At 41.1% G+C, this 17777-nt stretch overlaps 1 protein-coding gene across 3 annotated transcripts in view; it reads right to left on the minus strand.

Annotated features, from left to right (window-relative positions):
• PLCB1 (phospholipase C beta 1) overlaps nt 1-17777 on the minus strand; it is a 744009-nt gene that overhangs the window by 96013 nt on the left and 630219 nt on the right. For all 3 annotated transcript variants that reach the window (XM_005568372.4, XM_005568373.4, XM_065521765.2), the window contains exons 27-31: nt 15723-15903; nt 1956-2032; nt 1759-1848; nt 919-976; nt 222-308 (exon numbers count right to left, since the gene is read on the minus strand). In XM_005568372.4, the coding sequence (XP_005568429.1) occupies nt 222-308; nt 919-976; nt 1759-1848; nt 1956-2032; nt 15723-15903 (493 nt within the window). The remainder of the gene's footprint in view (nt 1-221; nt 309-918; nt 977-1758; nt 1849-1955; nt 2033-15722; nt 15904-17777) is intronic.

Raw genomic sequence — 17777 nt, forward strand, 5'->3', positions numbered from 1 at the left:
GGGTTCTGTACATTTGCAGTTTTTAAAAGCTCACCAGCTGATGATAAATGCTTACCCGATATTGCTGTATTTTTACCTTCATTGAGAAAGATACATGAGTTTCATATGCAAGAACTGACCTGATACTGTGTACAAGGTACTTACGTAAACCAGGAAGGTTTTATTCTTACTAAATGGAAATCAAATAAAATAATTGTGCATTTTAATTCAGTTCCGTTTACCTTGGGCTTTTCATCCAGGATCTGCTGACGTATTTCCTTGTGTTTCTCTACGAGTTTTTCTTGCCGTTTACTTTGCGCCTCTTCTAGCTATAAGAAAAGTTACAAGAAACATTATTTTCATCTAAACGTTTAAAAGTGTCCATTTTCAGAAAATACTGAAAGCTTTTCAGATCTATGGCTTGCATTTGATTATTTGATCTCCTGATCAAGAACTACACTTACAAGTATAGTAGACTGTAGTAAGTGTTGAAGCTGGGTGATAGGAACATAGGGTGGGAGGTGGTGATCAATGGACTGTACTGTTCTTACCTTTTTATAAATATGTAAACATTTCTATGACATTAATTGGGAAAGAAAAAAAAAAAAAAGGACAGCCCTTCAAGGTTGCCATCATCTCTATCATTGATGACAATTACAGGTTCTTTTGGGAAAACTCTCATTTACAATATGTTTCTGGGCTCTTGACTTTGGAAATGACTCGACTGTCTATTTTTAGATGAATCCTTTTACATAGCTGTTTGCAATTCAACTTGCAGAAATGTTGATTAAGGAGTGCCCACCCTGTGAAACAGCTCTGCTAGGTGCTAGTGATAAAAAGATATGACAAGGCATGACATTTCCTTCCAGAAGCTCACAGTGAGCTCACCAAATGTTCACACATGGTTTGCAAAGGAGAGAGTGTGATGAGCCCACATACCCTCTTGATGTACTGCACCACTTCCTGGATATATGACCGGATCATCTCTGTCTTCTCCCTTAAAGCAAATGATGAATACACATCATTATACCAACTCACCGAAAATTGACAAACAGGAATCTCAGACTTCTAAATGACAGGTTACAGAACTCTCAACATTATTTTCTTTTTTCTGATTTATTTATTTGAGACAAGGTTTCGCTCTGTTGCCCAGGGTAGAGTGCCGTGGCACCGTCATGGCTCACTGAAGCCTTGACCTACAGGGCTGAAGCCATCCTCCGGCCTCAGCCTTCTGAGTAGCTGGGAATACAGGTGTGCACCACCACACACAGCTAATTTTAAATTTTTTTTTGTAGAGACAGTCTCTCCGTGTTGCCCAGGCCCCTCTTGAACTCCTGGCCTCAAGCAATCCTCCCACCTAGGCCTTTCAAAGTGCTGAGATGACAAATGTGAGCCACAGCAACATTCTTATTACTGCTACAAGAAAGGTATCATTTGCCAGCCTCCGGACAAGTCAGGTTCCTCCCAAGGCACAGGCTCTGTTTTCACTAAATGCCAGGAAGGTTATGGGTAGGAAGTGAGGATTTAGCCTTTCCCTGAGGGAAGCTCTTTGTTTACTCTTTATCTAAAAGGTCCTGGGTGTGCCTCACTCCTTTATGGAACTACTCTTTGTTTGAGCCTTCCCTGTTAAAAACCTTACCAAAAGAACCTTTTGTAAGGCTGACTAGAGGAGAAATTTCATGGAGGAGTCTTTGACTGGTTAAGAACCTGTGACTCCGATGTACAGAATAAAATAATTCCCAGGTGAACTGTTGGGGAGAGGGGACACTTTTGACTTACTCTTCCATCTGACTTTTGTCTTTAGATTTAGCTTCTGTTATCTTCTCCTGCCTTTTTTTATCCATTTTCTTCTTTAATTCTTTCTTTTCTCTGAAGTCACAATGGAAGTAAAAGGGAAAAAAGAGGTCAATCAGATGGGAATTTGTGTTGAATAAATGTAGATGCACATGTCAATTGTAATGGGAATGAAGGCTTACTTCTCACAGATTTCTTTGAGCTTCTTTAACTGATTGTTCTGACACTCTTCTGCGACATCCGTCAACTTTTGAATAAGCTGGAAAAAGAAAATGTCAGTTTGCTATTTCAAATGATCGCAAACAGAGCTTCCTTCCCACCTCCCTCAAACAACAGAATCTATAGTTAGAAAATCTGTGATGGATGTTTCACAATAGTTAAAGTTGCCAGACATCTAACATTGGCAATGAGGACAATTTAGAACCATCATATTATCTAGGCTTATGGGTTTTAATATAAAATTCTTCCTATTATCTATTTTTAAATAAACAGAATTCATTAGATTGTTGTGGCAGTTACAGAGCCCCGCTCAGTGCGAAGACAACCTACAGTGTGGGACCTGGGTCCAATCTCTACCCTACGACTTACTAAAAGTGAAATTTGGGGCAAGACCCTACATTTTCAGAACCTACATTTTCTCAGTTATAAATGGGATTATCCCTGCCTTTATGTTTTGGAGGTACTGTGAAGCTCAAAATAAAAATAAGTATGACACAAATGTAAGTTATAATCAACAGCGAGTTATAATTCTTGGCTCACAACTATCATTCATTGTTGAATTGCTTTGAGGATGACATGAGTTTTCCATCTTAGAAGCTGACATTTATGTTCTTGTGTGGGCAATTTCCAGTAGATATAAAGAACATCAGAAATTCTCTTTGTGCTATCATTGAACTGTCACTACCTCACCGTGAACACAAGTATTTATTGTAGTACATCTATTATCAAATCAAGCCCCAAGAGGGCATCAATTGTGTTTTTGTATCCTTGTTACTCTGTACAATTCACAATTCCTAATATTCACTTGATGCCCAATAGGTGTTTGTCAATTACATAAAGGTAATTCTGCCTGCCAATCTTTTCCTTTTTTCCATGTGAGGAATCTGGAGAATCTTCTGCAAGGTTTTCAGGTGGCTCTAGCAACTGGACTCAACTCTTCTTACTGGAGCACCAAATAGATGGTGTGGACATCCTCTGAAAGGCCCCACTGCTTTTCCCATAGATGGAGATTCTCTTTCCCAAAAACATATAGGGCAAGCCAAGTTGACTAGTCTTGTATAAGTGGTAGCTGTAATAGTGACAAGACAAATCATAATACCACACATTTTTGAGACAGCCAAGTATAAGGTCCCTGGAAAAACTCCAATGGGCCTGCTCGCTGGGAGGAATGCACTCTGGGGTGCAGCCACAGAAGTCCACTCCAATTGCAGCCTGGCCACTCCTCTTCCTGGGTGGAAGTTGGAATTCAATCTGCAAGGTGGGAAGCACACTAGCAGGGACTCCGGCCTTGCGGAGAGAACCTGTTTCCCTCTTTTCCTTTGAACACAATCAAACCCTGTCCTCCTTACTCTTCAAATTGTCTTTAAGCCTAACTTTTTGTGGCCATGTGACAAGGACCCCGTCTTTAGCTGACCTAAGGAGAGGGCCCTACAGCGCTTTCATTGATCATTTCTATATGTCAGGCACAGTTTTAAAAGATTCACATGTGGCTGAGCGCGGTGGCTTACACTTTAATCCCAGCACTTTGGGAGGCCGTGGCAGGCAGATCACTTGAGGTCAGGAGTTCAAGACTAGCCTGACCACCATGGTGAAACCCTGTCTTCACAAAAACTACAAAAAAATTAGCCGGGCATGGTGGCAGGCACCTGTAATCGCAGCTACTTGGGAGGCTGAGGCTGGAGAATCACTTGAACCCGGGAGGTAGAGTTTGCAGTGAGCCGAGATTGCACCATTGCACTCCAGCAACTCTGGGCACACTCTGGGCAACAAAAGCAAAACTCTGTCTCAAAAAAAAAAAAAAAAAAAAAAAGATTCACATGTATTTACTTAATCCTGAGAGTTGTCCTGTGTGGTTGGTGTTATTATTTTTGTTTTACATATGAACATGCTGACACACCTGGCTCAAGTTCTGGGCTCAGGACCCCAGAGCTGGTAAGTGGCTGAGCTGCTTAAAAACCCAGACAAATAAGGTTCCATGGCTTACAAGAGAATTATAATACGGAATTCACATTCATTTAAAATTATCATGAAATTTGATGCATTCATCTGTGAAGTGGATTAAATCTGAACAAATATTAACTAGGACTTGGGGCAGTAGAAAGCCTATTTGATCCTTCAAAAGGGATTGCCTAATTATGATTATCACAGTTAAAGAAATCATGAGGCATTACTTTGTAGTCATGCCATTTATCGAGCTGTAAAATTCCAGCATGCAAAGACTCTGGCCATTTCCTTGGGGTCTCCTGCAATGCCTCTATTTAGCTGAAGTGTCCTCTCACTAGCACCTTCCCTTCCCTAGAGGGCCTTTCTCCTCTTCCAATCACTTGAAGGAGTTACAGAGAGTTACCCAGGGATCACCTTCCTTGGCTGCAACATCAGAATCACTTGGGGGAACTTCTTAAAAATACAGATTCCAGGACCTATGGACTCCAAATGTCTAGGGACAGGGCCTGGGAATCAATATTCTCAAAATCTCCCGAGGTGATTTGGATGCTTTGTGCCAGACTTGAAGAGGGAGGTGTCTTGGTGGACCCTCCCTCATTCGACAAGCTGCTGCTAAGTCTCCCAGCAACTCTTTTGAATTATATTTCTGTTTCCAGGGTCTCATCGCTATCATTCACCTGACTGCAGAATATTTTCTTGATTATGCCAGCATCTGCTCACAGGTACTGTTTTCCTTCCACCTACTGCCCTCATCCTTACCAGCATCAGCATCCGGTCAACGATGAGACTAAACTTGAGAACTCACAGACCTTCTACCCACTCAGTTCTGACTTTATGTTGGTTTGGTGTCAGGCTCCACACCATTGTCAGTGCTACACTCCCTCCAGGCTCCCCAGAAGTTCCCTCTCTGTTGCGTCCTCTTGCCTCCCTCTTGGCTCCCATCACACCCCCTGCATTTGCCCTTTACCGCTTCCAGAACTGGTTCCCACCTCCTGTGGTCCCAGAACACACACTTATCTAAAATATTCAATTTAGCCACAATGCAATGAATATTTATTAAGTACCTACTAAATAGCAGGCACTGTTTTAGACACTCTGAGCTGATGACCTGGCTTTCTAGATCTTGCTACTCAAAGGGTGGTCCACTTACCAGTGGCAAGAGCATCACCAGGGAGCACATTAGAAATGTAAGTTCTCAGGCCCTACTCCAGATCAACTAAGTCAGAATCTACATGTTCGACAAAATTCCTAGGAGACTTGAGTGCACATTAGAGTTTGAGAAGCATTGTCTAGGTGGTTGTGGAAGATGGAGACTATCGGGAAGAAACTATTTCAATTTCTCTCTGCCCCTTCCCTTTCTAAGCCAGCCTTAGGTGATTCTCCCCTTTGATTGCCCAGATAACTCTGGGTGTTGGCCCCCTAATTGGCTTTTCCTATAGGGCGTCATTTACTGACATGCCTTTTATATGTAAATACCTTATTATTATTCCCACAAAGGGATGTCACCATTTCAACCTTCCATTCTTAATACATGTTTAGAATCCCAGGCTATATACAAAATAGGCACTGAAAAACACGGTTGTGAATGAAATCTTTGAAGTTTCAAAACTACACTGGACCCAACCTCAGCGATAGTTATGAAAGCTCACATTCAAGCCACAGGCTGCCTTATTGGAAATACTTTTTAAATTATATAGGTTTGGTGTTTAACAAGCTAAATTTCATTCCTTTAGGAAAAAGCATCTTAATGTGAAATCCAGGTGTATTTTTTAAAATGAGGCTTTTGCATGCAATTAAATGAAAATGGTGCTTCCTTAGAATCCCAAAGAGTATATGTTTTAAAAGGATATCTCTGTGTCTAATATGTAAAATATGGAAAGGTCCTACTGTGCTGAGTTTGCCTTCATCTCCCCCATAGTGCTTTACTACACAGCCCCACCTCTGCTCATCTCAGCCTTTTCTTTTTTTTTTTTTTTTTGAGACAGAGTATCGCTCTGTTGCCCAGGCTGCAGCACAGTGGTACAATCTTGGCTCACTGCAACCTCCACTTCCTGGGTTCAAGCGATTGTCGTGCCTTAGCCTTCTGAATAGCTCGGATTACAGGCGTGTGCCACCATACCCAGCTAATTTTTGTAATTTTAGTAGAGATGGGGTTTCACCATATTGCCCAGGCTGGTCTCGAACTCCTGACCTCACGTGATCTGCCCTTCTCAGTCTCCCAAAGTGCTGGGATTACAGGTGTGAGCCACCAAGCCCGACCTCAGCTATTTTTTAGAAGACCCTCACTCTTACTGAAATTCTGCCCATACAGCATTTACTATTTTTATTTAAATTTTTTCTACTGAAGCTCCAGGACATAGAATAATTAATATTATGATTTTGTTAATATTAAATAGCATGCCACTACTGTCCAGCTCACATTAAATTGGCAATGGGATTTTATATGTGCATCAATAATTTATCTCTCTTTTATGATGCAAAAAGAGGATTTGGGGTACATCTGTAGTTTTCTCTACCCAATACTAACTACTTCTCCAGGAAGAACGTCCTCTGCTTTCTGAGAATGGCCTCTCCCACATGCTTCCCTTGGGAGCTGCTGTATTTTTTAACCCCCATCTCTTGGCCAAGGTAATTGGTCCAGGGTAGACATCAATCCAAGTTGGGTCAGTTATACTCTGACTTCTGATTGCAGGCTTGGTCATCATAGGACCCAAACAAGGTTTTCCCCAAGATTTTTCCTACACATCAATGGAGAAATAAAACACTGAAGGGATCAGTGCCTGGATTTTCTATCAAGGGGAAGCCTATATGCCACTTTGGAAAAGAAAACACTAATATGCAGAGGAAAGCAGGGGCAGAGTTTGGACAGTCCCATTTCTTATGTGATATACCCTGTGTACTTTTCTAGTATATACCCTTCTGGCCTAAGTTAGTCCAGCAAGGAATTCTGTGGCTTGCAATCACAAGAATAAGGACAAAATAAAAACAAACAAAAACAGAAATAAAGCAACTCTGCTTAATCTCTAAACAAGATAAACTTCTGTGTTTTGGGCGCAGAGTTCTTACTGCATAAGATGTGAAAATAGTACCCAAAAGAGTGATTTTTCATATAATAATTGAAGTGCTTTTTGACTAACCTAAAAGCAAGGTATACCAACTTTTGGTGTATTTATCAGCAGGCTGGCTCTGCTCAAGGAGCCATTCAATCATTTATTAGTCACAAAACTCTGAAAGTAAACTGACTATTAAAGGTAGAGAAGAAGCGAAAATTCGCTTGGACTTTCTAGGAAATAAATTAAGAGGGTATGTGGTAAACTGAATGGTAGTAAACAACATTTAATTTTCACTTTTGGTATGATTTTTTTTTTTTTTTCTGTCCCAAAGGAACAGACACATCTCAATTACTTTGCTGGTTTGCTTGCCATTCATGATAACTCTCCCAGCTCAATGTTCCAAGCCTTTTAAGGAGTTAAAAGAAAGGCCCTGGGGAATAAAACTTCACGCTTGTTCTCAACTCTGCTAAATTTCACTTGCTTTAGTCATTGGAGGGCAAGAAAATGGTTTCCATGGAGGAGAATAATTCCTTGACTCTAACTGAAAAGGGATAAAAAATATGTGGACAGAAATTGGTATGTTTGGAGTCTCTTCTAGGAAGGATACTCTTGGAACATAGGCAAAAAGCCAAGTCTAGAATATTCATACTTCGGGCTCAACACATCTTCCTTTCCTTTCCACTAACGTCTAAAGAGGATGCCTCTTTCTTTTCTGTTAGTCAAAGCATTTACTCTGGATTTTCACTATATGTTGTTTTTCTTCTTCTATGTTTTTCTTAATTTACAAAACATCTGAACTAAGTAATGATCTACACAGCAAGCACATCACTGACAATTTGAAAACAAGGTAGAGGCAGGAAGATCACTCGAAGCCAGGAGTTTGGGACCAACCTGGGCAACATTGTGAGACCTGTCTCTTAAAAAATACAGAAAATTAACTGGGCATGGTGGTGCATGCCTGTAGTCCCAGCTACTTGTGAGGCTGAGGTAGGAGGACCACTAAAGCCCAGGAGATAGAGGCTGCAGTGCACTGTGTTTGTACCACTGCCCTCCAGCCTGGGCAGCAAAGCTAGACTTTGTGTCTAAAAAAACAAAACAAAAGCAAAAACAAGGAAGATGCTTATACGGGAGTGTGACCTGACCATTCATTAAAAGAGTATTTACCTACTATGTGCCAATACTATGCTAGTATTGATGGTCCAACCTTTCTCTGTGAGCAGACAGAGAGGGCCTTGTCCACCCAGAGCTATAATCTCTACTAGCTCCCTTCTCTTTTCAGAAGGAGAAAGTCTTGGACAAAAAGGGCAAGTACCTTGATCATTCTATGAGATATTCTTTCACATCTATAAAATTATTATTTGTAAAATTTCCACAGCTAAATAGAACTTATATTAAAATAGCTGCTTATTTGAGTTTCAATGTTATAATAATCTTTGAAACGTTTTTTCCTTGCTGAGCAAAGAAAAATGAATGTGAAAGTCTGACCAAGGCTTCTATTCAATGTGGAGTTGCCACCTGATATGATTTGGTTCTGTGTCCCCACCCAAATCTCATCTTGTAGCTCCCATAATTCCTATGTGTTGTGGAAGGGATCCGGTGGGAGATGATTGAATTATGGGGGTTGGTCTTTCCTGTGCTGTTCTTGTGATAGCGAATAGGTCTCACAAGATCTGATAGTATTATAATGGGGAGTTTCCCTGCACAAGCTCTCTTTGCCTGCCGCCATCCATGTAAGATGTGACTTGCTCCTCCTTGCTTTCCTCCATGATTGTGAGGCCTCCCCAGCCATGTGAAACTATGAGTTCAATTAAACCTCATAGTTTGGGTATAAATTGCCCAGTCTTGGGTATGTCTTTATAAGCAGTATGAAATGGACTAATATACCACCTTCAGTAGGGAACTAGATAAATAAATTAAGCTACATTCATACAATAAAGTAATACAAAGCCATGAAAAAGCTTTAAAAAGCGTGACATGAAAAATCATCATGACATAATGCTAAGTAAAAGAAGCAAATTGAAAACTATATGAATTTGGATCGTGTGTGTGTGTGTGTGTGTGTGTGTGAGAGAGAGAGAGAGAGAGAGAGAGAGAGAATCCCATTAGGGTACTAATCAGGAAAATTGACAAAAATGTTGACAGTTATTTTATTTCACATTTCACTACTAAAATCTTTTGCTTATTTGTCATTTCTTATTTAGTAGGAAACGCAACATTTCTTGGGAAAGCTAAATTATTAAAAAAAAAAAAAATGACCCTATGTAAAGTCTGAATATTGGAGGAAGACAGATAGCACTACCACAACTGTCCTAGGGATACTTCCTGACACTGCAAATACTGCTGGCACATATACTTCATTTAGGCAACCACAGAAAGGAGAACATTCAAGTGTGGCTCCCAGATAGCTGGGAGAGCACATGGTGCTGGTAGAAATCATTCAAAGAGAGACAATGAGTTCCCTCATGCTGTGGCAGGATATTAAAAACTATAATACACATTTATATTTGAAGTGTATATAGACTTCCTAGTCAATTCAAGTATTGTACAGAAAAAGGCTTTCATTAAAAACAATATTTTATGTACATTATCTTGTTGTTCCTCCTTACAGTTTCATGAGGTAAGAGATATTTTTATCTCCATTGAACAGGTGAGAAAATTGACATTCAGGTGGTCATGCAGTGACTTGGTGGAGGAGCAGTGGCCTGAAATGAGGACATATGACCCTAGACCCCTCACTCAACACCATTCGCATCCTGATGGGCCTGTCCATTCATAGCTGATCAATATCTGCCCAGAGCTTGCTGTCTGAAACACAACTTTTTAACTTTCTGGGGCTGAACTCAGTTTGATGGTACTAATGTTGGTTTGGGGTCCTGGAATGACTGCTGGTGGGACAGACATGAGGATGTGTAAGAAGAACATGAGCCATTAAGGTTGATGTAAAGAAAGAGGTGAATGGGTGTGATTAGAAAATATGGGAGATATGGGAAAGGGGAGAAAAGACAGGAGGCAAAGCAAAGCAAAGCAAGGCTCTGCAGAGGATAACGCATATGGTGACTGTGAAAGAAATGAGGAAATCTCTTTGTGAAGCCATTAAAAAGGAGAAAGAAGAAAGAAGACAAAATGGTGGGTCAAGCACATCTGTGGCTGAGAAGCAAAAACTCCTTAACTTTACCACAAAATCCCTGCTCACTGGGCTGTGGGTGTTTAGTAGAATGTGATGCTAGAGCTGAATACCCAGAGTGATTGGAGACCCTCCGGTGAATCCCTAAGAATTTCCACCCCTCACCAAAGTAACTTTTAAAATTAAAACCTAATCCTAACGGTATAGACAAAACACAAGTTTAACCAGTGACAGTTGATGAAAAACAGATAAATGAATTAGAACAGATTTCCCAACCCTGTAGTTCTTCTCTGGAGCAAGAGTCCTTACCTGGGGTTTACAGACCCCCAAGCTGTTCATTGAGAGATATCATGGAGCACAAGCACTTGAATGGGGTGGAGGAAATTCCATCTTTATTTTCACTCACTTCCAACTAAAGCAAAAACTACCTTCTACTGTGGATGTAGGGTGGGAACCACACGGGTGATTTCCACAGGAACTATGACTTTGTCACCAACAGATAATACAATCAACTTGATGACCAAGCTCTGAAGAGCTCACTGTATTTCCCATTTCAAATAAAAGAAATCGTAGGCTTATTCTAAAATGCATTTGGAGCAAAGATACACACTCCAAAACTGTGCTTCTTCAACTTGACCATATAACAAGTCCCTGGGAATCCTATTACAATGCAAATCATGACTTAGCAGGTCTGAAGTGGGGCCTGAGACTCTGCATGTCTAACACACTCACGGCCCACACTTCACACTTTGAGTAGCCAAACTATAGAGTTATTTCAATGGAGAGCTCTAGGGACACAGATCTTTTTTTTTTTTTTTTTTTTGACAGAAGTAGAGTCTACAGAGCTAGTGTGCATTTTACATCTCCTATGATGATACGAATAATTATATCAAAAATATCCTCTAGGTGCTTATCAATTGATAGAGTTAGGCAAATAGTTACCACATCTGTGCTTTCATATCCATTTTTTTCCTGCTTTTATTATTTCATTTCTTAGAAGTGTTTCTTGTACACATCCCCTGAGTGTGTGTGGCAACTGTGTTTTATTCCTTTTCATCTCCAGTGTCTATCAGAATGCTGTGCAAATACTAAGTTTTCAATAAACATTTGACAGGGAGTTTATGGATGCCATGCTTTCTTTCTTAATTCTTGAACTGTGGATGTGGCATTCGAAATGCATAATCCTTAACCAAAGCACGTTGGTATTTAATCCCCAAAGCAATTTTGGGAGATGAAATACTGTCAGCTTAATTTTCCTCATCACCCAAATACTCCTTTTAACCTGGGGCTTACTTCTTTTTTAATTACACTTCGGTTTGTCTAATTTAGCCTGGGAGGCCTGTTCATTATTTAGAACCACCAGCAAAGATAGAACTAACACTTCTGGGTGCCTTTCAGTCAAAAGATTTCCTGACAGAACAATCTCTGGTTATTACAAATGGAGCCAGTAGGAAGCTTTGGCACACACGTCGCAGCTAAAGGTAGGTAGTAAAAATTGTAAATGCTCCCAAATGGCCATAAAATAAACACTGTGTGGTACTAATTCCAAGATATTCAGGCTTTAATTTTCCTAACAAGGCAGGTATAGGTGTGTGTAGCAGGCACTGGGACTTTACCTGAAACCCAAATCCACAATCACAGTGGTGCAGGGGTGAGCACTTTGAGTGGGTGGCTTACATTTGGCCTGAAAGAGCCAGGTTGGCTTGGGCATGTATTTACGTCTCTCTGAACAGTCTTCAAAACTTTTACAACGTGTACTCACATTCCTTCTTAGGGAGAAGGGAGTGGAAGGGCATATGGTGGAGTTGCCACCTCTAGTAGGATTTCTACCACCTCTCTAGCTCCTCAAGTGCAATTTTCCCACCTACAAGCTCAGCTGGTTTTCCCCAATTCCCAACCAACCTTCTCTTCCAGTAGAAAAGCTCCTGAGCTGCTTTCCACACCCTCATCAGTGGGATTCCATATGATGCCTCATGCTCAGGCATTGTTCCTGGGATGTTTAGGTTTTGCATGACTTTCTCGTGACTTTAGCACCCTATTTCTGCAGCTCAAATCTCCCCAAGAGGGTTTCTTGGGATGCTTTGGCTTCTGTTTTCATCTGTACTCTGAACTCCTCTTTCAGGAATCTCCCGTGGGTATCAGGCTTCCCTCTCACTCTGCCACCTCTCTTCTGAATTGTCATGTGTCTTTCCTTGGGGAATGGTCTTGCCCAGGGGTTGGGGCCCTGAGGAAACTCCAGATGATTATAGTTGGTGATATGGTTTGGCTGTGTCCCCACCGAAATCTCATCTTGAATTCCCATGTGTTGTGGGCAGGACTTTGTGGGAGGTAATTGAATCATGGGGGCAAGTCTTTCCCATGCTGTTCTCATGATGGTGAGTCTCATGAGATCTGATGGTTTTAAAAAGAAATTTCCCTGCATAAGCTCTCTTTATTTGCCTGCTCCTATCCATGTAAGACGTGACTTGTCTTCTGCCATGATTGTGAGGCTTCCCCAGCCACGTTGAAGTCTAAGTCCAATTAAATCTCCTTCTTTTGTAAATTGCCCAGTCTCAGGTATGTATTTATCAGAAGCATGAAAATGGACTAATATTGGGGTGTCCAGACTTCTTTATTTATTTATTATTATTGTTTTGAGATGGAGTCTTGCTCTGTCACCCAGGCTGGAGTGTAATGGCATGATCTCGGCTCACTGCAACCTCTGCCTCCTGGGTTCAAGCAATTCTCGTACCTCAGCCTTTGGAGTAGCTGGGATTACAGGCACCCACTACTATGCCCGGCAAATTTTCATATTTTTAGTAGAGACAGAGTTTCACTATGTTTTCCAGGCTGGTCTTGAACTCTTGAACTCAGGTGATCCACCTGCCTTGGCATCCCAAAGTGCTGGGATTACAGCTGTGAGCCACCGCACCCAGCTAGGATGTCCAGACTTCCAAGCAACATTCACCCTGTTAGTAAACTTGAGTCATCTGCTGGAGACCCCAGGACTTCTTAACCCCTTGGACTGCTGTTGGCCTGAACTTTGGGATGGCTCTTTCCTAGGAGGCCACTTCCCATAATGTACTGGGAAGCACAGCCCCAGAGTGGTTCTTGTGGAAGTTTCTTCAGATCACATCAGTCCTCTGCTCAAAGGCTTCCAACAGCTCCCACCTCACTCCTAGTGAAAACACAGAGGCCTAAAGACCCAAAAAGATCTGTCTCACACCCCAAAAGTCCCATCTCTCTGACCTGATGCCCTATAATCCTCTTCAGGCAGAGCCACCCTGCTGTTCCCCCAACACTCAGGCCCATTTCCAGCCCAGAGTTTTTGCACGTCAATCCTTCTGCCTGGAGGAATCCTCCTCCCTGTGTTGGCTGTTGTCAGTTCTTCACCTCTTAAGTCAGATGTTGCCTTCTGTGTAAACCTTTCCATGCCTACCCTATTTAAAATTGCCAAGCATACTCATCATCCTTCCCCAAACCGCCCCTCCCTATTCCCCCATTTCTGATATTGTTTTTCTCCTAAGCCCTTATTACTAACTAACATACTACATATTTTACCAACTTATTTTGTTTATGGTCTGACTCTTCCTTCTACAATATAAGCTCCATAAAGCTTAAGATTGTTATTTTTATTTACTACTGTTTAAAAATACTTAACAAGCAGGTGTTTAATAAGCATTTGTTCAAGGAATGAATGAATAGATGAATGCCTAATTTATTAGGATTTCTTTTTAAGGTGATGAAAATGCTCTAAAATTGATTCTGGTGGTGGTTGTATGTATCTATGAATATACAAAAGCCATTGAACTTTAAAACGAGTGAATTGTGTGATATGGGAAATAAAGCTGATTAAAGAGAGACAGGCATGGCATTCCAGGTATCATAACGAAGAAGTTTGCTGTGTGTTCTCTGTGTGAGCAGGATACCAGAGAAACTCCTTCATTTTGATGATATTGGCTTGAAACCTGTAGCAGAGGCATCTACACAATGGTTATAAACCAGGGGCTCTAGAACTTGAAGACCAAGGTTCAAATCCCAATGGCACCATCTTCTAGTTGTGGAACCTTGGAAATGTCACTAAAGTTTGCTACATACATTTTTTATCTGCAAAATGGGACTGACAATAGTACCAAACTCTAATGTTTATTGTGAGAATTAAATAGGACGTTTCCTGTAAATGACTCAGCACAGAAGACAGCCCCATGGTGAGTGTTTAATACACAGCCAGCCACTATTTTAATTTTTATTATGTTCTGGAGTACTGGGGATAAGTTGCTGGAGAAAGTCAGATGGCAGTGGTTGTAGCCAGGTCTCAAAGCCATTATTGCCTGTTAAAATTTAATTTGACTTTCTCAGGTCTGTCAAGGCAATCCCTCCTTATGCCCGATCCAACCCCTGCCCAGACATTCTTTCACTGCTTTGATCCTACTTCAGTAGTTCACAAATAAGGCAACCCCTTGAAATCATGTGGGGCTTGTTAAAAAGCAAATCCTGAGTCTCACATGTAGGTATTAGGCAGTAGTTCTTGAAGTCTGGTCCTGGGACCAGAAATATGAAAACACCAGCCCTAAAAGAGATCGGTTGAAAATTTAAGGTAGGCCCTAAACATCTCTTTTAACAAGCTCTCCAGGTGATTCTGATGCATGCTCAAGTTGAGAATAACTGGCCTAGTTAGAATTTCATTTTCAATAAGCAATTCATGCAATTTTGATCTACTCATTGCATACAGTCACTGGGGAACCAGTACTAGAACAACAGAATTACATTGAATCACCTATCATACAGTGATGCCTAAATCATCTATAGGCTTCCAACCTTACAAGCTGAAGCAACTCAGAATTCTCTTAGATGCACAGACCCTCAGCAAAGAAATGGACAATTTATACACATATCTCTTAAAACCCATTTCTTCTGGATACACTACCTTAATTTCTATCAAGCTTACTAATTTCTTTGGTTTTGGCATACGCTTGTTTTTGAGGATATTTTATTTAATCTATCTGTCACCAAATATTTATTGTGTCCCTACAAGGACACAAGGAATCAACAAAAATGGAGAGAATGTCTCAATTCATGAGAAAACATTTTGGAAGATAAAACTGATTATTAATGGTGAGGATGGCATTTCCTTTCACAGGGAGCCTTAGGAATTGGGTAGCTAACATTCTGTGTTGGCCATTTAGGTACTGCCTTTTCTAAATATAGAAGAGTGGACTGTATAATTTTTTTAAAATGCTGGCAAAGCCCAGTGCTACCAAAAAAAAGTAGGAAAATTTGTTTGCAACACGTTCTTAATTTCTTAAACAAAGGTAAGTGTTTTCTATTTCCTGTAAGATTTCAAAGATTCCCAAAAGCAATTACAAACTCAACATAAGTTAGTGAAAATAAAAATGATAAAATATAGCCTTACTGGCAGAAGACAGAGAAGCTTGGTAAAGATGCTAAGACAGTGGGCCTTATAAAAATAGTCGTGTGATGGACACCGTGTCAATTAAACAATCTCAAGTTGGTGCCAATGCCAGTCACACCCGCCCTTGTTTCCTTTTAGTTATCCAAAAGTATCCAAAGTTTTCTATAAGAAAGAGAGTTCCAGTTGCACAAACATAAATCGTGTTTCCCAGGCTTACCAGTTTAATATGTTCTCGCTTCTGGTATTTTTCACTATAATACTGTTCTTGCCGAAGATTAAGCAGCTGCTGCTGTTGTTTGTCCTTCAAGTCTATCAATTTTTGGGTCATTTCAGCATCCAGGGCAGCGAGGTCTTGCTCAATCGTTGATGAACCATGATCAGGGCTGCTGGGTTCCGATCTGCAAAGACACAGAGCTTGACTCACAAAACAGGAAGCCCATAACAAGGTGGAGGGAAGGTTATTCACCAGAGTTCCTCCTAGAGAAAGTTCTCTGTTTGGAAATATGTATTTTCATAAGCCACTTGGGGTAGAGGGTGAGACCCCAAGGACAAGCTTAGCAACAGTGTCTCCAATCCCAGAGACTGAATGGAATTCACGGTGCTATAGAAAGAGGCAGGGGCAGAAAGAAAAGCAAAGAGGCTGGGGGCCCTGGGCATGGCAGTGGTGAGAATAATAATCTCCCTTTGGGAAAAACAGTATCTAATAAAAAATTTTCAGGTTTTAATCTTTTTTATTATTTTAAAATGTGACAAGTGTAACGGCATTCCCAGTTACCTTTCCCATATGAAAACTTCAGTGGACACTGCATTGAGTAGACTTTGTTAGAGAAGCTGAAGATGTGCCCTGTTTAGCATCAGGGGTGATGATTATAAATGGAGAGCACGTGTAGATGCCTTGTGTGGATAACCCCCCTGGCTGCCATCTGAGTTCTGTTTCTTAACAAATTTATTATTGTTGTTGTTGAGACCGAGTCTTGCTCTGCTGCCCAAGCTGGAGTGCAGTGGCATGATCTCAGCTCACTGCAACCTCCACCTCCCACGTTTGAGTGATTCTCCTGCCTCAGCCTCCTGAGTAGCTGGAACTATAGGTATGTGCCACCATGCCTGGCTAATTTTGTATTTTAGTAGAGATGAGGTTTCACCATGTTGGCTAGCATGATCTCAAACCCTTGACCTCAAGTGACCTGCCCATCTCAGCCTCCCAGAGTGCTGGGATTACAGACGTGAGCCACCGTGCCTGGCCTCTTAACAAGATTTTTTAATAGCAAAGACACACTATGAAAATAAGGCTCTTTGGAGGCTTCACCAACTTCACTGATATGTTTACCCAAATGGCAGTTTCCACACAAACTTACAAGGGGAAAGAGATGGGTTAGTTCATTCTAAAATATTTTGAATGCTTCCTCTGAGCAGCATGACTTTCTCTGCATTGTTCTTAGAGAATCATACAGATATTAAGAAGGTTAGGATGAATGTCAAAATAAAGTAATTATCATTAACTTATGGTGTGATTCCTTCCGCTTTTGTACTCGGTAGTATTACCTGTAGGAAACAATGGAAAGAAAGAGTATTCGGAACAGGGTCCAAAGAGTAGGTATGCTCTTTTCATTTATATGGAACCCCTTCCAGAAAGACTAAACCACCACCTAAGACATCCAACACATCAGACTCTGCCTCCATATTTTTCACTTGTGGTCCGATGAGCCAGGTAAAGTTTCTTAGAATCAGCTGTTACTAATTCTGGTTGCTTTTTCTTTGAATTGGGCAAGTATCAGTGGCATCACATGGAGAAGGGAGTTGGCTGAAGCTGGTGTTAGAATCAGATTTTGTCAAATAAGGAATGCAGAATTCTCTCAAGTTTCCTTTTGCATTTTCATGTGCAATGCCAAATGAGGACGGACATTCTATAAGGCTCCTCACTGCAGTGTTGAGGGGACCTTTCCTCTTGGCATGACACAGGTAACATTGAATTATCTTTTTTCTTTTCTTTCTTGCTTTCTTCTTTTTTTTGTTTTAGCCAGGCTAGAGTGCAATGGCATGATCTCAGTTCACTGCAACGTTCACCTTCCTGGTTCAAGTGATTCTTCTGCCTCAGACTCCCGAGTAGCTGGGATTACAGGCATGCGCCACCACCCCCGGCTAATTTTTGTATTTTTAGTAGAGACAGGGTTTCTCCATGTCGGTCAGGTTGGTCTCGAAATCCCGACCTCAGGTGATCCTCCTGCTTCAGCTTCCCAAAGTGCTGGGATTACAGGCGTGAGCCACCATGCCC

The sequence above is a fragment of the Macaca fascicularis genome, chromosome 10 (assembly GCF_037993035.2).
Source record: "Macaca fascicularis isolate 582-1 chromosome 10, T2T-MFA8v1.1".
NCBI lineage: Eukaryota > Metazoa > Chordata > Mammalia > Primates > Cercopithecidae > Macaca > Macaca fascicularis.